The following is a 23,722-nucleotide window of genomic DNA, read 5'->3' as shown; positions in this document are numbered from 1 at the left end:
TATATCTTCCCTAAACATGATGGAATTCCATACCTATCTGCTTTAGCTATCCTTTCTGCTTTCCCAGGATAAAACTATCAAACTTTAATTTTTTTCTAAAGAATACAACTTGAGAAAAATTGTATGGCATACAAATTGCTCTCCAAAAGAGAACAGATGTTTGATAAAAGTATATCATAACTCACATGCCTGAGAAACTTAGCCTTCATTTCAACAAATACATAATTCATCCTAAAGAAATAAAAGGCAACTCTCTGGTTGCTGAGGAGCTCTTGGCCAGAATCCTGATGGCATCTCTGTCCCTTGGCAATGTCAGTGCACTTGTAGGATTGAATTATTGCTCTAAGGTGCAGCACATGCACATAGCTGCTCCTTATGCAAGGGATGAACATATCTCAGACTGTACATCTTTCCGTTAACTGTACAAAAGTATGTGACACTTTCAATTTGATTAGGCTTCTTCAATGTATAGGGAACTTTACCTCTTCTAACAAGCTCATCAGGATCTACAATCTAGCCCCATACTAAGAGCTCAGTCTTCAACTTTTCTTTTCCAGGCATGAGAAACAACATTGATTAATAGTCTCAGGTGTCATCAGCCCATATTCTGTACATGTATGTGACAACATAAAACAATGCAACATGTGGTTCTATCAGTGGAAACTGATGGCCAACACAGAAGGGCATTATCAGCCTGCTCAGATATAATGTTTGCTGTTAATTAATTTGATAACATTAAGATACCAGAGCAACAGAAATGACATATTTGTTCAGTGCATTGTTGTTTACAAAGCACTTTCCCATAACATCTGTCATCTGATGTAATTCTTGCAGTAATCTGGAAGGTAGAGGGTATATTCTCCATTTTACAGAATGAGAAATAGGCTCATGAGAGTCAGTGACTTTCCCAAGATCAGTTTGAATCTGATAGTGTAATATTTACAATGTAGCTTATGTGGAAATAAAAAGGTACATTATTAGGGGCCAGAGAATAAACAGGAAATTAAAATGAAGTACTACCCTTATAATTTTTTATTGGAAAGTTTCTAGGAAGTGAGTATTTGCCTCCACTAAAAAAAAAAAAACCTGTTAGTAAATATATGTTTAATGAATAAATGTGAATTTAATCTCTTCCTTATTCAGCAAAATCATTAAGGAAAATATATTTATTATTTTAATACTTTTGGTAAACTAAGAATATTAAATCAAATTTTCCAACCCATGGCTAGAAGCCTCCTGAGAGTTAAGCTGCACCATAACCACACATACAACGCACATAGTGAATTGGCTCCAAAGGCAATGGACCACCTTTATACCCAAACATCCGAAATGACATTGTGTTGGCTGAGACATTACACACAGCAAGGAAACAAATTACTCATCTTCTGGCATGGAATTTTGTGCCACAGAGAAGTCATTTTTCTAAGGGGCACCTTGGTAGTATGAAAGGAGGATTCAGGAGGTTCCTAAACCTGAATGATCCCCAGCCCAGCAGCCAGCTGGCTATGTCTGTGAGACAACAGAACAAATGAGCTGTTCAGAGATTTGGACTCAAGCTTGCTGGGAAGCTCAGAGGTTATCTAGACCTTTTCTGTCAAAAGTCAGTTATGTAGAGCATGGGGCCTCTTTTGCCCAAATGCCTGCTTTGATGAATTCTTGACTGATTTTCCCTTCAAATCTCCAGAACCACGTATCACTCATCATTATTACCCATTCTGATTCTATCCCACATCCCTGACATTACCTGTATCTGCAATCTTCCCCTTCACCGTGTTTCTGGTTCTTTCTTATCCAGGGTAAGAAGAAGTCAGTTTAGGCCATTTGTCAGAATTTATTGATGGCAATCTTGCTGAAAGTGTCAATGGCCTTTAGTTGGTCAAGAACTCATTAGGAGATGAGGATTCTAGGTTTTGTTTTGTTATTCTTCACCAGATTTCTTAAAAGTGACCTTTTAGAGCAGTAAAAGAATGACAATCTGTGTTGCCCCAAAATTTTGCTGTGTAGCATTCTTTTTCATATCCAAGGGAAACAGTTTTTTTTAAAAAAACTTTTGATAATCAGGCTAAAGATCTGAGAACATCCCGTTGGCCACTCATCTTACATCTGCCCCAGAAAGCCACATGTCTTTGCCAGAATCAACCAAAGGGAGTGAGTTCTATGTGGGAGCCAGATTCCCAGCCAAAATATTGAGGCTAAGATGCTATTTTCCCCCCTAAATAAATAGTTAAGTAGCTCTTATAAAGACAAAGGTGAAACACAAGCCCATACAATCTACAGTGAATATAATGCCAATACTTACAAGTAAGCTTTTTCTCTCCCCAAATATGATACTGGAATGTGTCCTAAGGTAGGTGAAAGGAGGAAGTATAAAAAAGCAAATCCACTACTTGAGATTTTCCAGAATGTTTGTGACTCCAAGTTGAGAGCACTCTCAGGTGTCCCGTTGCCATATTTGCTGACCCAGCCTTGGCCTGTGGTCTGCTTCTCTCGGAGGCTTTGAGGAAGTGGGTTCCTCACGTTTCCTCCCTAGGCAGGATCCATAGGCAGGCCCACCTTCTCACATACTTTGAACACCCTTCCTCCATCACAATTGAAAATATTTATTTTAAATGAGGAAATTGTAAAATTTACCAAGAATTAAGACATCTTTAATTCACATATTGCTCTAATTTTTTTAAAGTGAGCAGATACTTCTGAGTGACTAATGGAAGATGGAGGTAAAGGAAGAGAAGGCAGGGGTGAGGGTGGGATAAGCAGGTAAGGACTGGTCAGGAATCTGTTCAATTAAAGTAGGTTTAAACCTGGCAAGTGTGGCTAAGTTGGTTGGGTATCATCCCATTCACCCTCACCAAGAGGTTGCTGGTTCCATTTAGATCAAGGCATATGACTGGATTGTGGGTTCTATCCCCCATAGGGGGCATGCAGGAGACAGCCCATCGAGGTTGTGCTTTCACAGTGAAGTTTCTTCTCCCTTCCTCTCTCTAAAAAAATCAATAACTATTCTTTTAAAAAAGGTATTTAAAGTAGATTTAAGTTTTTGTTTTTCTTCTTGTTCTAGCAGGAAGTCTGGGTTCCTATAGGTAAAATAAATAATCCAGGCAGTTACCAAGCTTAAGAAACTATTTCTAAGGAACTTTGGCTTAGAGTCATCAGACTGGTGGTTTTTCAGGCTACCATTCACCAATAAAGGACCATCATGAACTCTGTTTTGTGAGATACAAAGGTTTCATGAAACTAGTGCTAGCCTGTCAAGATGAAATAAGGGCTTTAACTCTGAATTCAATCTTTGAGCCATTTTAGCTTCCAAACTTTTATGGGCAATGTTCCCTCTCCCTGATCAGTTAGATAGCTGTAAGACAGCCGATGAAGAGCAAAGGCTGAGTATTCTGGTCCCCAGTCACAGCTAAGAAAGCTAGACAAGCACATTTTTCCAGGTGTTATGAAGAGCCTCTGAGGTGCCATGTGGTTGATATGAAGATTCTCAAAGGGAAAATATTTGACAGAAAGGGAGCGGAGATGGGAGTGAGAAATCAGACATAGTCCCTTGGATGTCAACATACAACTCTTAATGATTTTAGTTCTACTTCTGCACCCACATCTGTAAGGAAAAACCCTCAAAATTGAAGAGGGATAACCATCTGTTTTCTCACTTTGGCCTCCAAGGGCCTTGGCTCTCTGGTTATAATTTCCACTCTTCCTGTCTGAAGAGTTAGAATTTGCATACGTGTACTCTTCCGGATGGATACCTACTACATTTCCCACCGTGGAGCTTTACAAGGATGTTTTGTCCTGAAAGAATTTGGCTATATTTATTGCCAGACTAACCTAAATTCAGGTGAAAGGGGCTGGTTATCACAAATGGTAAAACAACCTATTATGAGAATTCTGTTCTGATTTAAAACGGAAGTGTGTCTCATGACAAAAGAATTTTCATACTACCTTGGAATTTAAGAATATATTCATTTCTAAGAATTCTAATTTCTTATGCCTATTATCGAATTGTGTCTCACCGCATCACAATTCAGAGTGGGAGATGGAGATGAATTTAAGTGACCTCTCCTCTGTCACATAATTTTAGAGGTGATGTATCAGATTTAAATCTAATTTATGTACCAGTGTCTCTTAAAGTTCTTGGATGCCTATGTATTTCCAGGCAAATGTGGTTGCTTAAAAATAGGAATGTCATCTAATTGCTATATAATTCATTATGATTTAAGACAGCAGTGCACAATCTAAAAGGTGGTTTCATGAAGTTCGTTTTATCTTACATTTAACCTCCTCCTCTGTGAATATAGTCAGCATGAGGTCCCCAAATAAGTCACTTTTTAGTATCTCCACAAGGCCAAAAGAACAAGTCTGAGAACTGGTTTCCTCCAGGATGTACGACATTTATAAAAACTACTGAGTGTTAAAGGAAGCAACTTCTAGCAAAGTTCACCTTCTTCCCTCAACTGAAAGAAATCATTTGCTCAGTGCAGGGCCCTACACTGAGCAATGCCTGGATTAATGCCTAGGAAAGAATGCCCTCAACTGGTGTTTATAATCTCCTTCCAGCTCTAATATGTGATTTTGTTAAACAGTGTTTAAGAACACATGCTTACCTGTATTTTCAGCTGTGTGACAAAAATACTTCCAGGAACAAGTCCTGCAAATTCTGCCCCAGCCAACAAACACAGAGTGCACCTGAGATGGAGAGGGCCCCCTCCTCTCCGCCACACAGCCTCCTTCATCTGTGACCTGTGCTGACCCTACCACAGGCTCCACACTGCTGTGCTCTTTACTCTGAATCTGCCACCACCTCTTAAAAACTTAAAAGGATCTGTTAACCAATTCAAATTATTTATTTTGGTGATTCACACTTTCGGGGATACAAAGCATGTTTAGTTATTAAAGGGATTTTCTGTGTCAGCAAACCCCTGAGGGAATTGGGGGCTGTAGGTGTGGAAGGCTTTGAAAAGCAGTCATTTAGTTAGTGTGACCTCCCCAAGAGCAGCTGTAGTGGCCTAGTGGATGTGGGTTAAGAAGAGAAGACATGAGAAACAGCAAAAGTTAACCATTTCAAGAAATTGTATTGGGAAAGGGAATGGAGAAGTTGAAGTTGGGGTTAAAGGAGAAATTACTGTTTGTTTTTAAAAGAGGGTTACTAGAATATTCTTGTAAGTAATGGGAATAACCAAGTATAGAGGAAGAAATTGGTGAAACAATAAAGAGAGGTTAAAAAGCAGAAGCAAATTCCTTAAAAAGTTAAAAGGTATTGGCTTTCAAAGCACAAATGATGCAGTTAGCTTTTGATAGGTACAAGGAGTGACCATAAATAAGAGGACCATTTCACAATACAGAAATATTTCTGCATTAAAATGTTGAGAAACTGCCCTGACTGGTTTGGCTCAGTGGATGGAGCGTCGGCCTGCGGACTCAAAGGTCCCAGGTTCGATTCCGGTCAAGGGCATGTGCCTTGGTTGCGGGCACATCCCCAGTGGGGGTTGTGCAAGAGGCAGCTGATCGATGTTTCTCTATCATCGATGTTTCTGACTCTCTATCCCTCTCTCTTCCTCTCTGTAAAAAATCAATAAAATATATTTAAAAAAAAATGTTGAGAAACTAAAGCAGGTGAAGCCACATAAATTTACTGATTTGTGGCCATTTTTGACCTGCAAAAATGCCATTTTTCTATGGCCCAAACTTACAATAATATGCATACATAAAATAGCTTTGAATACAGAAATGGAAATAGGTGATGAGAGGATGTTTTCTGTTTTTCACAATCTTTCCTAAATTTTGTGAAATATTTTCACATAATCTTAAAACAAATGTAAGGGGCTTGAATATTGCTTTACACTTTAGGTTATAAGGAATGCTGAACAGAACAGGCAAAGACAAAATCAGATACAAGTAACAATTCTGGTTTTATCTGAGCCTCTATGTTCTTTACGAAAGGTTTAAAACGTCTACCACATACTGCAATCAAGTATCTTTTCCTCTTAGCGACTCATATGTATAAAAAGTTTAAATTAGAATGAATCCATGTGCTTCATAAGATTTATCTTTAAAATGTGTCCATGGGCTTAAATGCTAATACTTTCTTTTGTCACAGGCTTATTTATATTTATTTTCCACTGTGCTATGAAGGAGAACGTTCAGAAACAGTGGAGGCGGCATCTCTGCTGTGGTAGATTTCGGTTAGCAGACAACTCAGGTAAGGGGCAAGCTGATAACTGATTTTCACGTCTAAGAGCAATAGTGGGAAGTGTTCCATTGCCAGAGAAACCTAGTTCCAGTGGTAGCAAGTTATAAAGGTGGGTATGTGACGATGCTTGTTTGGAGTCTTAGTATATTAGGAATTCAAGAGATCTGAGTCCTCTGGGCATGACTCTTCTATTTGGCAAAGGAGAAGCATGAAATCCACACAGGTTAAGTGGGCTGCTCAGGGCTGCTTGTCTAATTTAGTAAGTCTAATGTCCAGAAGTTCCACTATGCCACTGTCACCTGTCCACATTTTTGAGGTTATAATTTTACATGATTAGGCCAAGAGATTTTTTACAATACTGTAAAATGAAATACCTAATAAAAAGTATTACCTTTTTTTTTATTACCATCAGTGGTTACGTCTCACCCTTAGGATATTAAAGTAGGATTTCAAACAATATTTTACACAGGGTCAAAGTGAAAAACGTATCTACTTCTTCAGTTTTTGTTTATTACATCTAATGCTCTAAGTGTTACTTAAATAGTGTAGTGATGAGTCTTCAGGCCATATTCCCCTACAGCCAATTCATGGAGAGATGTCATTTCTTTCAGACTGGAGTAAGACAGCTACCAATACCATCAAGAAAAGTTCTGATAACCTAGGAAAATCATTGTCCTCAAGCTCCATTGGTTCCAACTCAACCTACCTTACATCCAAATCGAAATGCAGCTCTACCACCTACTTCAAAAGGAATAGTCACACAGGTGAGTCCTGCCATGCAAAGGTGCTCTCTGATACAGTTCTCATCACGTTTTCACGGACAACTTGGGCAATGCAGACAAACATTGACTTGAAGACCTTATCCAGCACCTTTGTAGAGGTTTTGTCTTTTTTTTAGATTTTATAACCTAAATTGAATCTATATAGCCATAGTGTCATTGGCTCTGAATATTATTGTGATTGCCTCCAATGCAAACTTAGTTTTCTTTTTAAAAATTATAGTATCTTGTTTAACAAGTTACTTGTTTTATTTTAAAATAGTATATAAAAATTGAGTTGAGATTATTTCAACGTAGTATGAGAGTTACTTGGCAAGCTTGCATGGGAACAGAAAGAAACACCATCCAGAATATATGTTACCTTTAGGATTTATATCTTTAAACATTGAAAATGTGATTGGCAATTACTGTTTGAATCACTGATTAAACAAAATACAATTATGAAAGAATAGAGGACATCATATTTGGGAAGGAATATAAGATGGTGAGAAATACCATATCTTTGTTAATCTCCTGTATATTCATAATATTTACAATGATCACTTATTCTAACACTAAGCATGAAATGTACAGTCCTGGAGACAACATGGAATAAAGATGATTTTGCAATATTGATAGCCAGTGACCAGTGGGATGTATAATCTTTTAATAATTTCAAAGGAAAATAGCAGAATTGCTACTTTTAAATACTAATTAAACCTCAAATAGCTATTGATATTTAGCACCCAGCACTTTCCTAATTAAAGATGTGTCCAAAAGGATAATGCAAATAACCTTAATTTTGAATTTGTTTAGCTGTTGAACATAAACAGAGGTGAATGGCACAGAGAAGATTCATCTTCGGCTTTTTTGCAAATAGGGAGTGTGTTGTGTGATGTGTAAATGTTCACATTGCAAACACTTGAATTTCAAATAACCATTATGTATATTTGAATCCTTCCACCTGCCCCTGCTTGCACCTCTGTCGGTGCCTCAGCAGTGGAATAGCCGCTGCCTGGGATTCAAGATAGCACCGTAGAAACATGTTTGAGTGTATAGAGAGTTTGTTAATTCCAAAATTCATTAAAAAAAGACCTGAGAACTTGGAACAGTTTAGGAGATTCTTAGAGTAAGGATGTTTAAGAAAAGCTATAAACTTCCTTCCAGAATAAGGTGCAGGCTTTGAGTTCTTTACACAGCTTTGCCTAAAAATAAGAGGTCTTTGCTCCCCTGCTATGTAATAAAATTAATAACAGGGGTGATCTGAGATAGTCTAAGATAGATTATTCTACCTAATTGGTAGTTTTCTGGTACAAATTATCTTTTATTTATAATGAATGAATGTTTTACTTAATATTCTCAACCTCAAAATTATATACTCATTTTGCATCCCCCTCAAAAATACAAATAGTTTATACATGATAAGCCAGTTATGAATGAATAGGAATTAGACTGGATTATCTTACCCCTAACACTGCTGAGAATTGCTAGCCTCAAGAACTGCCACTATAAAAATGGGAGAGAAGATAACAAGGTAGATAATTTGGAACAGAGGACATTTTGAAAGCATAAATGAAATACTTGAAAATATTAAGGATCTTGGGAAAACTCACTACGAGATGAAAGGAAATGCAGAAATGGAGATAGGTACCAAAGAAAAACTTTATTGTTTTAAAACATTGTGTATGTTTTTTTAAATAATGTATTAATATTTTTCTGCTTGCCATAATAAAACTCTTGGCATTAAATGGGTTTTTGTCTACTGGCATCAGGATATAGTCAGCTATATGACATACTTCTATGATATAACACATTCTGATCTCCCATCAACTGACATACAAATGGCCTTCTGCTACCTAGCCAGTTCTCAGTGGGACGGCTGGTGTACGTGGGTCACTTGGAGTATGCAAGGAGTCACTGCATATCATCATGGATATCTAGTTGGTTTATTTCTTGGAATTGATCTAGAAATTCATATGTTTATGGTGTAGATAATGTCTTCTAAGAGCATTCCTTCAACAAAAGTGGACCATTCAGGTAAACCTTTATTATTTTTTGAATGCATGATTTTTTTTGCAAGGTAATAAGAGAATATTTGCATGAATTAAACTAAGACTCTTGCTGCACCAGCAAAATTGCTTGTTCTTTACAATATTTCCCAGCTAGCACAATGATATTCCTGCCCTGAGCTGGAATTTCTGAAATTTCAAGTGGTTGTTTGCTGTGCTGGTTCTTGTCTGCATGGGGTTGTCTGCAAGCCTTCTAGGAAATGTACCATGCTCTGGAGTTAGTAAATTTCATACCAAGTACAATAGCAACAAAATAAAAGCAGTGCTTAAGAGGTTTGTGTTAGAATGGTGTAAAGTGGAATTCTTTACTTTTTCATTGCTCTGATGAATTAATGGAGTTGTCATGGTACATTCATAGAAGACATAAAATAGAATTTATCAATTCCTATCCTGCTTTTTGAGGATTCTTATCTGCTTAAAACTTCAGCACAAGTCAAACAGTAGTTCATTTCCCTAGCCCCTGGTTTTCAAACTTGCAACTATAATCAAAATCCATATTGCCCATATGTAATAATCTAACCAGAGGAGTGGTAACTGCGTATACAGGGTGGGACAGAAGAAGGTTTATAGGTGTTCAAATGGTAAATAACACAATGGTTAATAAATAGTAGCAAGAATAAATTCTGTTTTGTGTATTCACAACTGTAAACTTACTTTTGCCCAACCCTGTTTGATATAACAGACCTTGTTCAGAATTTCTTTTATTAGAATGTGAAGACCCAGAAAATTGGGTCACATATTGGGAATGGAGCTGGTCAAAATCTCTAAAAGCTACATGACCCTAGATTCAAGCTATCAACAAAGCAGAATATACCCTTAAAGATTCTTTGTTTTCTGAAAACATCAAGCAAAAAAATTGTTCATTATTGAAATTTAATTCAATAGAAAAATCCCCAACAGAAAACCAATGGCTAGTGAATGTATGAACTGAAGGAAAACACAGAACCAATCAGCTTGCCCAGAGTTAAAAGTGGGAGGGCCTTTATACAATGAATGCCCTGAGCCTTTTTCTCACCAATCCTGGGTCATAATCATGCTTCTATCTGCCCGTTCTTCCCATAAACCATCCATTTTGCTTCCTTTAGTGTGGGATGAACACACCATTTCCAATTTCAGCAGTTAAACAATTTGAGTTATTTCCAAAGACAATAGATATAACTCTGATGGCTTTTGCCAATTATTGAAGGATTTGTAATATTTTCTCACATACTGGGTCTAACTTACTCAAAACAAACAAACAAAAAATGTCAGGAAGTGAGCATTTCAATTTTGAAGCCATGATTTCTAGAAGTGGTTTTTCATGGTAGAGGATTTGCCTCTTCCACAGTGACTAAAGAAGATACAACTATAGGGAACTAGTATGTTGTAGACGGTCATATTTGCTCCTTCCTCAGTGTGAAATCTCTGTGGTTGATTTTAGGGTAGAATTTTTCTCCAAAGTGTGTTTGGAGAAGGAGCAAGGAAGATAAATATAAGATATTCATGAAGATAGCCATATGTATTTGTAGATAATAGGGCTTAATTAAGTTTCAGAACACTATCTGAGCCAATTTTAGAAGCTTTTGTGTCTAGGACATAATATTTAAATATATGGTATTGGGAGATTTAGAACAAAAATGTATTTAGCAGTCCTTTATTTCTATCCATTGCTCTCATATTGTCAGCAATAACATAATTCTGAGATTAGCACAATTAATAAAAACATATACTTTAAATGTTTCTGATAGACAATTTTAATTTCTTTAATTTAAATATAATTAATAAAACATTATTTTTTCTATTTTCTAATCACTTTACAAAGCAACCATTAGAAAATGTGTTCAAAATATCCTTTTTATATTTATTTCCATTGACTTTTATTCTCAAAGTTCCTTTAAATTATAATTTATAAAAAATTTTGCCCTGGCTGGTGTGGCTCAGTTGGTTGAAGATGTCACCATGTATATTGAAAGGTTGCTGTTTTGACTCTGGTCAGGGAAGATACCCAGGTTATGGGTTCAGTCCTTGTGTGGCATGTATGGAAAGCAACCAATTGGTGTTCTTTCTCACATCAATGTCTCTCTCTCCCTCTCTCTCTAAAAATCAATATACACATCTTCGTTTGAGAATTAAATTTTTTATTATGAGAAGTGTCATATATATAAAAAGTAGAGAGGATAGAATAATGAATCTCCTTCACCTACCCACTTTCCCTCTCTGTATTTTTTGAAAACATATATTAGCCATCATGACATTTCTTCCATAAATGTTTCAGCATCTTTTTATCCATTTGTTATATAATCTGTCATTTTTTCTTTTGAGCCTTGCCACATTTTTTCCTTTGCAGCAATTTTCTGATTATCAGCTCTTTGAAAAATACCACTACAGGAACGTTTCTTAAAACAAACTCCAACACATATTACTAGAAGGCAAATTGACATTGACTTATCCATAGGAATGCACTTTGAAGGTGAAAAATGTGAATTTTCAGTGCTGCCTGTTACCTAACCTGAGAACCAGTGTTTTATTTTCTTTCTGTATGTTTTTTAATGTGCAAAATACAGTGTCTAGTGTGGTGGCCCTTAGGCATTTCACCAGCTCTTCTTGCCTAATTTCTTGTATCATTTCTTACAGACAATGCTTCCATGGACAAGTCCTCATCAAAACTGACCCATGCTGATGTAGAACAAACATCAATCATCCCTGTCCATCAGGTCATTGATAAGGTCAAGGGTTATTGCAATCCTCATTCTGATAACTTCTATAAAAACATTATCATGTCAGACACCTTCAGCCACAGCACAAAGTTTTAATGTCTTTAATATAAGAAAGAGTAACGTGATCTGCAAGCAGTGAACACTGTGACTAGCAGATGTAAACGTGCCGTTACCTAGGTAACTGCATATCTATGAGGAATGTATTTTGTTAAAAAGGCTTTTATGAAATTCAAAATTTCTCTTTTCAGTGTATTTCTTCCATGGGGAAGTTTCCATCATCACTAAAACTTCAGCACTGAGAGCAACAGTATTCAGTAACCACAGAAAAAAGGAATTTTTAAAATATAAAATTGAATTCGACTAATCAGAACTCAAGGGGAGACATTAAAATTAGAGGAGAAGGGAGAGGCTGAGCTAGGGACAAATCCTAGTTTAGAGCTCATTCACGCCCCACCCAATAGTTAGGTTTGGGTTTGGCCATTTGCTTCATTGAAATCTTTTTCAACAATCAAAGCATAATGATATTTCTAACTTTTGTGGATGCCTGCAAATCCTATTTCAATGCTAGTTTCTGTGAATGCAGTAGCATATTTCCTCTTTTTTTGTGAAATTTTGACCATAGATACAAAAGAATGTTTGACCTGAAGAACAGATAGGAATTTTTTCTTTTCATACCAATTGTTTAACCGTCAGGAACATAACATGCTTAAGAAAGAAAGAATTCACCAAATTTTGACCTAGTTAATATGAGGCCATGCAAATTTATACTATTTTACTTATCCTATTCAAGACACAAAGCTTAAGGATCATCATTAATTATCACTTAACCCCATACATTTGAATCAAGTTTAACATTGATGGTTCATTAATGTGAACCTCCCAGTAGTTATTGAAGAATGAGTCTTTTATACCTCTGCCTTGCTCCTCTACTGAATATTGAGCCCACAGGCTCATGCAAGGAATGAGAATTTCCATTAGGCATGCTATGTGCCATAGTTTCTCCCTTTTAGGAAATATAATCATTGAGACTCTCGGGTCCTACCCTTGCTCCGCAGACTTTAAGACATTTGCAATTGCACAAATGAAAAGCCTCTTACTTTCCCTTTTAAGAGTTTTGTTCCAAGGAATATAAACTGAGACAAATGGGTGACTTATCATAATCAAAATAATATATAAACATGTGGGTCTACAATTGCGAGTCGAAAAACTATTTGTACATAAGTCCTCTGATTATAGGAGCCAGAGGAGGTCTGGTAAGATAGATGGTGTTATTTATGGATTAGGTTTCTGCCTACAAGCCATGCATAATATTAAGCAACTTACTTAACTTTCAAACTGTTCTGAGTAACATGCTTGCTAGTGAATGTTTAGGAGACCACATTTTATTTGTTCTTAAATGATGGATTTGTATCCAGTTTCTTACAGATCGGTCTCAGTACGTGCTGTACCCTTACATCTGCTCTGGGTTATCTGGGAAGTATCAGATTCTGGGAGGTGGCTATGTGTTGGGAAGTTGAGCCATTCTGGAGCCAATCTGTTTAAAGGCAGCAGGCAGAACTAAGCACCTGGGGGCCTTTCCCTCTGTGCAGAAAGCAGATAGCTCTCAGCCTGAGAATTAGCATCCAGGCTGTGCAGCCACCAAGGGGCCTCTCACCTTTAGCTGATCCTCAGTCATGAAGCTATTTGCCAGACTGAATGGAGGATAAGACAGTGTGGGGTGGATTTTATTACTCTTCCATTTTGCAGCAGGGTGGAACACTGTCCCAGGTCACGTGAGCACTGCCCAGCTTAGCTTTCACAGGGGAGGGGTGTACATAGTAGGGAAGGGTAGTAAATCTTCAAATCACGAAGATCCATTACAGTAGAGCCAGATCTTTCCCTGTAGGCATATATTAACAGGCTGCTTATTCTGGCAGGAATTATATGTAGATAAAAATTAATCTTAAATAGTCACTGAATCTTCATATACTGTCCCCAAGCCTTAGAGATTCATGATAGAATTTAATTAGCTTCCTACTGTGAGATTTCTACCCAGCGTGCGTATTGAGTTAACAGTGATTAAGAGGTAGCTACAAAAATGACTTCGATTTCTACTCATATTTATCCAGATCTGGGAAACCTTTTTATTCGTATTTGACAACAATGTCAGCTCCACTTTAGAAATGTCCAGTAACCAGGTAAGGAAAAATGGAAGAAACAGCTGAATAGAAACATTTGCAAGTGGATTTAAAGGGTGAGCCAAATTAATTCTACCCTCAGGTCTAAGGATTCAGTTCTCCCCTTCATTTAACCCCCTCAGAACAGAATTACAGGAATTCAACTACAGGAATGGAATTCTGTGGAGCCAAAATTTAGTTTCAGCTTAGCTTTGAGACTAATATCGATTCAGACTTTCTGGGATTTTTTTCTTCTTTAACCTTTAAAAAGACAAACAAAAAACTCCATTGTATTGAATCAGTCTAGCATCCTGAGATATTTTGCCTTCTTGTCACCATTACTTGCACTGTAATGCTTTTCTTTGTTCACTGTTGTCATAGACTCTTTTGTACATGTTTATTTATTGATGTTTATAAATGTCAGCTTGTTTTGTATCTTAGCTTTATATTGCCTGGCTTTGTTATTTTAATTAACTTTCTGTTGGAGAGACTGTATATATATTTTTCTAAGTACCTTGTGAAATAGATTTCTGTAGCAGTATCTTTACTTATGATGCATTAAAAGTGACTGTGAGTGCAAATTGGAATTAGTAGTGAGAAGCTACTGTAGCTGATTTGCCATTGTACTTATATGGAAATGTTTTTCAAATAAATACTTACGTTGTTTGTGTCCCAGATTATTCAATTCCTTTATGAGGGAATGTTTTTATTTCTAACTCTTAAGTAGGGAAAGATTATTTGACAACTGGAAAACAACCAGCCTCTAATTATGCTAGTCACATGGACTACTTGGCCAAATCACTGAGAATGAATATGTTACCAAAATCTAGTTTACTCAGGATGAATGCATTTTGAAGTTCTTAGATTTTAAGATGACTGATGTGACGCCAAGCTCTGTGGAAGATTAAAAATAATCGTAGGTCTCTTTTTTGAGGAAGTCTTCAGCATCCCCAAAAGGGAACTGAGTCAGTAATATTATGTAGAAGTTAGGTCCTAGGATGTTTTCTCACCATTTATAGGTGCTATTTTCATTGTGGGAGGCTTAGAAAATGACAGGAGTTCGCCAACTCCAGCTTCATTTGCATGATTAGAACAGAACACCTGCACTTCCTTTTGCGGTGATTATTTAGCTAACTTTCCTGCAGAGAGCCAAGGCCCAATTTGGCTTAAGCTGTGAGGTGCATTCGCTGGTCACTGCTAAACTAGGTCTTCTGAGCCAAAGTTCACAACTCCTAGCCAAGCCGTGTTAAGAAAACAGGCAAGTAGTTGCTTAAGATTCATCTGTGAGCAGGTTACTTCAGAAAGCTTGGAGCAGGTGGGAACTACTTATTTGACTTGCAGGCTGACCCGTGTTTAGTGTATTTTGAAATCTGAAAAAAATTGGGCTTTTTTGAGTTTTGGAAGCACATTGGTATTTTCAGTTGAGTAACATTCCACTTTTCTCATATAAAAGAGTTGAATATCCTTCCCTCCTCTCCTCCAACTTTCCTTTCTCTCTCACTTTTTTCCCTCTGTTTCTCCCTTCACTCTCCCTCCCTCTCCATTTCAAGGAAGAATACTTACTTATAAAGTAACAGTTTTCCTTTTCTGCTTCCCTAGAGAAAAATAAGAATAAATGTGAAATATTGAAATGTCTGCATTTATATTCTATGGCCTGTCAAAAAATGGGGTGGGGGAAATGGCATGTTTTATTACCACTGGCAATAATTTAAAATAAGTAATTTGGACCTGATAGAACAAAAATCTATAAACACGTTTGGGTGCCCTCTACTTCTTTTCTATCTCTTGTAATTTTCACCACAATTTTACTGTGGGCAGCTGTTATTCCAGTCTTCCATTTGGTAAAAGTGGTGATTAAAGGCGGTAAGTAACCTACCTGCGACCACAGAGAATGTTCGAGGAGGAATCAAACCTAAGTTCATCGGACTTTGTGTTCACTCTTCTGTGTCAGAACCTAGTGGCCCCCTTCAGAAGACATGCAGGCTTGTGAAGGAAGGCAATTCAAGGACAGGATCAATGTCATCAGATTTTGTTAAAAGCTTCTAGAACTTCAGAGAAAAGCTCAGAACTAGCAAAACATTAGTGAAGATTTGGTCTCTGAAGTCTTGATTGGTGCTGTTAGGTCTCTGCTGGGAGTAAGGAACATCATTCCAGGCACGGAGGTTGGGATATCCAGGGCAGTGAGTGGAACAGAGTTGAGGTTTGCTTGATTGTGGGGGGTGCGGGAGGAGGTTGTGGAACTGTGAAGAAGCCAAAACCAGGCCACAGTGTGAGCTGAGTGTCTAGCTGGGTGAGGTTAACCTGTCAGCGGGCACAGGGAGGCAAATAGACTCTAGGCAGGGAGTCCTAGCTGGAAGGTGTCTGTGGATGGGTTGTTAGAAGGCAGAGTAACTGGACTCGGGGAGAAGAGTGAGGAAGCCTTTGGGAAAGTTGATGGAACGGCAAGGCAACTTGAGGAACGGTGTCCGGGGATCACAGGTCTCAGGGGAGTGAGGACAGTGCCTATCAGAAGGCTTTCAAAGCAGTGGAAGCAAGCCTACCTTTTGGTAGGGGCTAGCTCTCCATACTGAGTGGTGAGTGCCTGTTGCTTCCAGATGCCCAGGGGTTCGAGAAACAAAGCAAACCTTTAGGGAGGGAGGGAGGAGGGAGGGAGGAAAGGAGGAAGGAAGGAAGGAAGGAAGGAAGGAAGGAAGGAAGGAAGGAAGGAAGGAAGGAAGGAAGGAAGGAAGGGAGAGGGAGGGAGGGAGGGAGGGAGGGGAAGGAGGAGGGGGATAGGGAAGAAAGGAGGGGAGGGGGATGGTAGGAAGAGGAAGAAAGAGGGAAGAAGGAGGAAGGAAGAAGCTGCTTATGTCAAGATATATAAGAAAAATGGTGCCAGCAGGGAGAAGTGGTGGGCTAGTTGTTCAAAGAAGAATAAACATGAAGGAAAGGTGTCTTATGGAGTTTCATTTTCTGTTTGTTCAGTGAACAAAATACAATATTTGAAGGTGAATATAAAAGGAAGGCAGCAGGACAGAGTAGTATATGGAGCAGGGCCATGAAAGTAAGAAGGTGAGGATGAAGAGAGCACACACAGAGAGTTGGTCCCAGCAAAGAGAGGGGACATAGCTTCCTTCTGAGGCTAAAAAGCAGATTATTAGATGAGACAAAGAGGGACAAAGGCACAGATAGTGAGGAAAACTTGTTTCCTGATCTTTAAGTTAAAATAATTAGAGGCTCACTTCACCTGCTGGGTATTATAAGGGAAGTGGTATCAGGATGGGGAAATGAGCGAAATTAAAAAGATTTGAAACAACCTTACAGGGGGTGCAAATACTTAGCTAAACTAAACAAATTAATAAATGGTTTTTGCCCTTTGTGTAGCTTTCACAGGTATATTCCCCAAAGCATCTCATTAAAATATTTTTATTTAGTGTGTTTTTAGAAACCACTTTATTTCAAGGTCATAATCAAAAGCTTAATATTCTGAAGTCTCAAAACCACCTATGGATCAGGGACTTATTTTAAACACTTGTGAATAATTGGATGATGAGTAATTTCAGACATATTTTGACCTCTTTTGAATTCTTAAAATTACATATTCTGGTTGTCTTATTTTTATGCTGAATTAACTGAAATAATTTATATAAATTCAAGATGTCAGTGAGAACAAAGTATTTGATATTCACATTAAATATAGTGCAGTATTGATCCTTATAGTGTGTAGTTACACTGTGTGAGAAAATAGCAAAATAAAATAAAGAGTTTGCATACTCCAGGAGCCAAAGAATGACCTCTAGAGTGCTATAGTACTTTGCTGTTTCATTGTCCTAAAACTCAATCATTCAAGTGTATTGAGTGATTAAAACCCTGTGCTAGGCTATGGGGGGTTGCAAAACAAACACAGAACCTTCCTACAAGGATTTCACTGGCCAGAAGAACTGACATATCTGATACATTTGAACTACCTTAACTCAAGGAATAATTGGTTTATCTGTAGAGATCTGAAATGTGATCATTACTCCCAAATTAGAGCTAATGCATTGTCTCCCATAACACTTAACAGCAATATACAGACAGTCCTCAGGTTAAGTCAGACTCGATGTATGTCGTTTTGTGGTTATATTGCCATCTCCCATTTATTATAAAAAAAAGTTCCGTCATTTCGACTATTGTACATATGTACTTTATGTTTTTTATTATTTATTTACCACAAGTAAAGGTCAGGAATTATCTTTCCTTTAATTTTTTTTTTTTTTTACTGTTTCACTTCATTACTGTTGTGTATGTGCTTCATGTGCGTGACATAGGTGCTTATGTAGGTGGGTTCCGACTTACGGCGAAAATCACGTTACATTGCACCATAGGAACGGATCTCCCACGTAACCTGAGGACCTACTGTATTAAGTACCTACAATGTCTATCTAGAGCACTTAAACTTGACAATTTATATTGTTACTGTTTTTTTTTTTAATTTCATATGTGTGTGGCTTTTCTACTGAATGATGTTAATATTAAGGTCCTATCCCGGGCACTGGATTATGTTTATGCTCATCATTTGCATTGGCAATAGCATATTGCCAGGCACATAAGAGGTGTTTGGTAATGCTTATGAAATTAAATTGAAGTTTGTATGTAGTTTTCCTGGTTCATTTACATTTTACATTTTGGAAAATTAGATCTCAAAGTATCTTGGATTTGGTAGGTTTGCAAGAGCGTGCACTAGAAATACAGAGCAGAAAGTGGGGGAAAACATATTAACACTAGAGGCTGGTGCACAAAATTCGTGCACTGGGGGGTTCCTCAGCCTGCCCTGTGCCCTCACTGCTGCGCTTGCTAGCTGTGAGCCCGGCTCAGGGCTTCTGGCTGAGCAGTGTTCCCCTGTGGGAGCGCACTGACCACCAGCTCCTGCATTGAGCGTCTGCCCCCTGGTGGTCAGTGCACATCATAGCAACTGGTCATTCTGCCGTTTGGTTGATTTGCATATTAGCCTTTTATTATATAGGACTAGAGGCCCAGTGCACAAAATTCGTGCACTGGCGGGGGGGGCGGGGGAGGAGTCCTTCAGCCAAGCCTGCCCCCTCTGACAGACTGGGAGCCCTCAGGAGATGTCCTACTGATGGGGAGCGGGCCTAAGCCTCAGTCTGGCCTTCCCCTGCGGGAGGTGACTGGGTTGATCAGGGGAAGGCACCAGCCCCATCACCCCGCTGCTGCTGCCACTGTCACAGCCGTTTTCACCAACACGGACTCCAGTCCCTTCACCTTGAAAAAATGACAGCTTTCTTTAGGCACTTTTAAGATGTGTCTTTCATAGGATATGACATTTCTTTTCTTTCTTTCTTTTTTATCCTCACCTGAGGATATGTTTCCATTGATTTTTACAGAGCTTGGAAGAGAGAGGGAAAGACAGAGAGAAACATCAATGTGAGAGGGACACTTTGATTGGTTGCCTCCTGCATGAGCCCTGACCTGGGCCCTGGCTAGGGAGGAGCCTGCAACCTAGGTACATGCCCTTGATCAGAATCAAACCTGGACCCTGTGGTGGGCAGACCAAGCCTCTATTCACTGAGCCAAACTGGCTAGGGCAGGTTATGACATTTCTTAGTCCTCCAGCAGCGGACCTTTGTTTTTCCTCCAGGAGTGTGGTGGAAAAACCTTAGAACACCTTCTTAGGTTCTTATTACTCAAGTTACCAAGAACACTGTGAGAGGCAGCTTACAGGGAGCTTAGCCAATGAGCCTTCAGAAAAGGTGTTTCTTCTGCAGCTCATGCACAGAGGACCCCCTTCATTGTGTCTGCAGGGCTTCCGTCCACTGGGCTGGGGGCATGCCCCAAGCTGCGCCCCCCCCAGCCCAGCGGCCCTGCTTTCTGTCAGCTGCGCTTCTGTCTGCTGGGCCAGAGGCGTGTCCCAAGCTGCGCAGCATCGCTCCCCGGCCCAGCGTCTGTCCGCTTGGCGTGTCCCAAGTTGCGCTGCGGTGGCTCAGAGCTCACCCCCAGCCCACCGCCCGCTTTCTGTCAGCTGGGCTTCTATCTGCTGGGCCGGGGGCGTGTCCCAAGCCACGCAGCGGTGGCTCTGAGCAGCCCCGGCTCTGAGCAGCCCCCGGCCCAGCGTAGCCCCCGGCCCAGCGTCTGTCCGCTTGGCGTGTCCCAAGTCGTGCTGCGGTGGCTCAGAACTCAACCCCGGCCCACCGCCCACTTTCTGTCAGCTGGGCTTCTGTCTGCTGGGCCAGGGAGTGTTCCAAGCTGTGCAGGTGGCGGCTCTGAGCATGCCCCCAGCCCAGCAGCCCAGCGTTCTGTCTGCAGCTCTTCCTCCCTCTGTGGCCTGTGAGTGGGATGCTAGCGTCGTCACCATGGTGATGACGCTAGCGTCCCACCCTGGTGCTAGGTGGGCCGCCAAGCAGCCCTGGCTCTGAGCAGCCCCTGGCCCAACGGCCCAGTTCTGTAGCTGGGCTTCTGTCTACTGGGCCGGTGGGTGTGTCCCAAGCCGCTCAGCGCCAGCTCTGAGCAGCCCCCGACCCAGCGTCTGTCTGGCGTGTCCCAAGTCACACTGCGGCAGCTCAGAGCTCACCCCCGGCCCACTGCCTGCTTTCTGTCAGCTGGGCTTCTGTCTGCTGGGCCGGGGGCATGTTCCAAGCTGCACAGGCGGAGGCTCTGAGCGTGCCCCCAGCCCAGCAGCCCAGCGATCTGTCTGCAGCTCTTCCTCCCTCGGTGGCCTGTGAGTGGGACGCTAGCGTCGTCACCATGGTGACGACGCTAGCGTCCCACCCTGGAGCTATGTGGGCCGCCATCTTTGGTGCTATGTGGGCCGCCATCCAGCCTGCCCGCGTTTCCCTTCGGCCCCAGCCCCGGCCCCACCTCCGCCCCGCCCTTGTCCCCCGCCCCGCCTTCTCCTCCTGATTGGTTGGTGGGCGTGGCTTGGCTGGTGGGTGTGGCTTAGGTGTAGCGAAGGTGCGGTCAATTTGCATATTTGTCTATTATTAGATTAGATTATGCTATTCAAGGCGCTTTAACCCAAGTGCTATTTGTCACTTTATGTGACTCAGGCAAATGGGATAAGAGCAAAAAGACATCAGTTTGATATTAACTCTGATTCTTTTTATTGGTATTGGAAAAGGAACTAAATTCAGCTCAAGCCTGAGATGAGTAAGTACATAAACCTGTTCTTGAGCAATTGTCTTGGGAACTGTTTCATGGCTCAGACTGGCTGCAATATTAGGGAATTTAAGATAAGAGCACAGAGTGTCCTCAAGGAGCCTGGCAGCCACATGTGCAGCCAGACTTTGGGGAATCTGGGACCAGGGAATGGTGGTCCTAGACATCAAGCACTTATTTTGTCTGCAATGCTATAGTTGTTTGTTTTACTAACACTTTATTTTTTAGAGCAGTTTTATGTTCACAGCAAAATTGAGAAGAAGAGATTTTCCATATACCCCATTCCCTGCTCCCACACATTCACAGTCTCCCCCATTATCAGCATCCCCCACCACCGTGGTACATTGATTACTTCCATGAACCTACACTGAAACAGCCTCATCTCCAAAGTCCATAGTTTAGGTTTCACTTTGATTGTGGTAAATTCTATAGGTTTGGACAAAAGTATAATCATAGTCTCATACAGAGATTTCACTGCCCTAAAATGCCTCTGTGCTCGCCTACTTATCCTTCTCTCCACCCAGCCCCCAGCAACCATTGATTTATGACTGTCTCCATATTTTGACCTTTTCCACAATGTCATATAGTTGGAATCATGTAGTATATAGCCTTTTCAGATTGGCTTCTTTCATTTTACAATATGCTCTTGTTTCTTCCATGTCTTTTCATGGCTCGATAGCTCATTTCTTTTTAATGCTGAATACTATCCCATTGTCTGGATGCACCACAGTTTACTTACCCATTCACCTCCTGAAGGACTTCTGTTTGGGACATTATGAATAATGCCACCATATACTAGTACATCTGTGTGTAGGTTTTTGGTGGATGTAAATTTTCAACTCCTTGGGTAAATACCAAGGAACATGAAGGCTGGATTGTATTGTAAGAGTAGGTTTAGATTTGTAAGGAACCATCGGACTGTATTCCAAAGTGGTGATGCTGTGGTGTTTCCTCTTTGTTGTTTCTTCACATCTGCAGCCGACTCGCTTCCTCTCCAATGCCTTTATTTTCGGTTTCCTTGTGGCTTCGTTTTACATGAAGTTACCATGGTGCCAGTTCAACATGACCTTGCAGCTCCAGTTCTCAATACCATATAACTCTGGTTTCAACATCTTTGGTTAAATTCTCAAGAAAAAGCCCCTGATTGACTCAGCTTTACTCAAGTGTCTACACCTTGTCCAAGAACACATGGTATGATGTGGCTGCACAGACTCACCCAGCAACAGAAGCTGTGGAAGGTGGGGGAGGGGAAAATTGCTCATTCAAACAGGATCTTAAAGTATGTTCAGTTAGAACAATTGGATTATTTTTTAAAGTGTGATTTATTAAAGAGTGTTAGCTCATTGTGTCAGGTTGGGTCGCCCAGGAAGCAGAATGGATTTAGAGACTCACACAATTTATTGGGAATAACACTTGTGAAAGATAAAGGAGAGAGGGCGGAGGAGGAGGCTAGGTGAGCATGTAGGTGTCACACTTGTAAAAGGAGAGTCAGAAGGAGGAGGATTGGGTAGGAAGGAGGAGGATCTGGTAGGAAGAGCCTCTGAGTATAAGTCTGAGAAAGACTTGCCAGTGCCATCGGGAGCTCCGCACAAAGGCCTCTCATTGAGAAGGGCTGGGTTGGGTAGACACGGGCAGGCCCTGCTCTTCCCATTGTGCTCAGCTATTAGCTGGGATGCCTGAGGGAGAGGCTCCTCAGCTCTGAGCCAGCAACAGATCTCCAAAGCCCTTAGCTGATTCCACTAGCCACAGCAAGTTCTCTTTAGAAAGATCCAAGAGGCATATTCCATGGCCATCCCTCCATAGTCACAAAACTCCAGGATGGCTAAGCTGCCTTGCAGGCTGTGTAACCAGAGAGATACTGAGTCACCCAGCTGGGTTGCTCCCAGGCACTGTCTGTGCTTCTGAGCCCAGGACACCAGTGAGCAGTACCTTCAGCCAGAGATTTACAGAGGAGAGATTTTAATAATAAAAAGGGGTTTAGAGATTAGCTGTGACTCTTAATGACCCATATTTCCCTCTCTCTACTTTTACTGTGTCAAATCAAGACATGTTCTAGAAGCCATGCTAAATCCAGCAGCTGAAAATTATTTATTTTCATCCCTATTCGACAAATGTCTGTTTCCTTGAAGGCCTATTAGGTTGTTAGAGAACAGTAGTAATTTGGCTAACAATAATCCAGTACTTGTTACACTTGCTTTGTATGAATTCTGGTAAATATGTTTTTGTTCTGCTTAAGTTATAAAATCCCAGCCAGTTCATTAGCCTGATTCCATAACTATCCATCTTGCAGTTTCTGTAAATGAGAAAACTATGCTATCCCTTCAGTTAGGCTGGTAAACTGATACTCTAAACTAGCAAGGATAAGAAGAACCAGATAAAGAAGTTACATAGGACTACTGTTGTTTAATGTTTAAAAAAGGTGAACTGATCCAATTTTGCTAAAACCAATTATATCTTCATTCTGAAGTGCCAGGGCTGACCGGCAGACCCTGAGCAACAGATGAACAGATTGCTCGGACACACGTTTCTGTGAAAGAGAGGGCCAAGGGACTCTTTTACTTTAGAAGTAAAAAGCAGTCCTGTTTGCCTGCCTTCTTAGGCTTTTATTGTCCCACTAAAATTAACTATTAGATACAATCAGCAGGGTAACTATCCTTGAGAAAGTATATGCTTCTACAAGGCTGATTCTAAAAGACTAAACAGAGATTTTAGCAAACCACCCCCC

General features: G+C 40.2%; 1 protein-coding gene across 1 annotated transcript in view; it reads left to right on the top strand.

Annotated features, from left to right (window-relative positions):
- ADGRG6 (adhesion G protein-coupled receptor G6) overlaps nucleotides 1-14,541 on the top strand; it is a 139,611-nt gene extending 125,070 nt beyond the window's left edge. Inside the window, exons 22-24 of the mRNA XM_028141205.2 lie at nucleotides 6,095-6,196; nucleotides 6,799-6,951; nucleotides 11,628-14,541. Of these exons, the coding sequence (XP_027997006.2) occupies nucleotides 6,095-6,196; nucleotides 6,799-6,951; nucleotides 11,628-11,806 (434 nt within the window). The 3' untranslated portion in view covers nucleotides 11,807-14,541. The remainder of the gene's footprint in view (nucleotides 1-6,094; nucleotides 6,197-6,798; nucleotides 6,952-11,627) is intronic.
- The last annotated feature ends 9,181 nt before the right edge of the window (nucleotides 14,542-23,722 follow it).

This window comes from Eptesicus fuscus, chromosome 10, assembly GCF_027574615.1.
Source record: "Eptesicus fuscus isolate TK198812 chromosome 10, DD_ASM_mEF_20220401, whole genome shotgun sequence".
In the NCBI taxonomy this organism is placed as follows: Eukaryota; Metazoa; Chordata; class Mammalia; order Chiroptera; family Vespertilionidae; genus Eptesicus; species Eptesicus fuscus.
The sequence above is the reverse complement of the archived record's forward strand: the minus strand, read 5'-3'. Positions and strand labels throughout refer to the sequence as shown.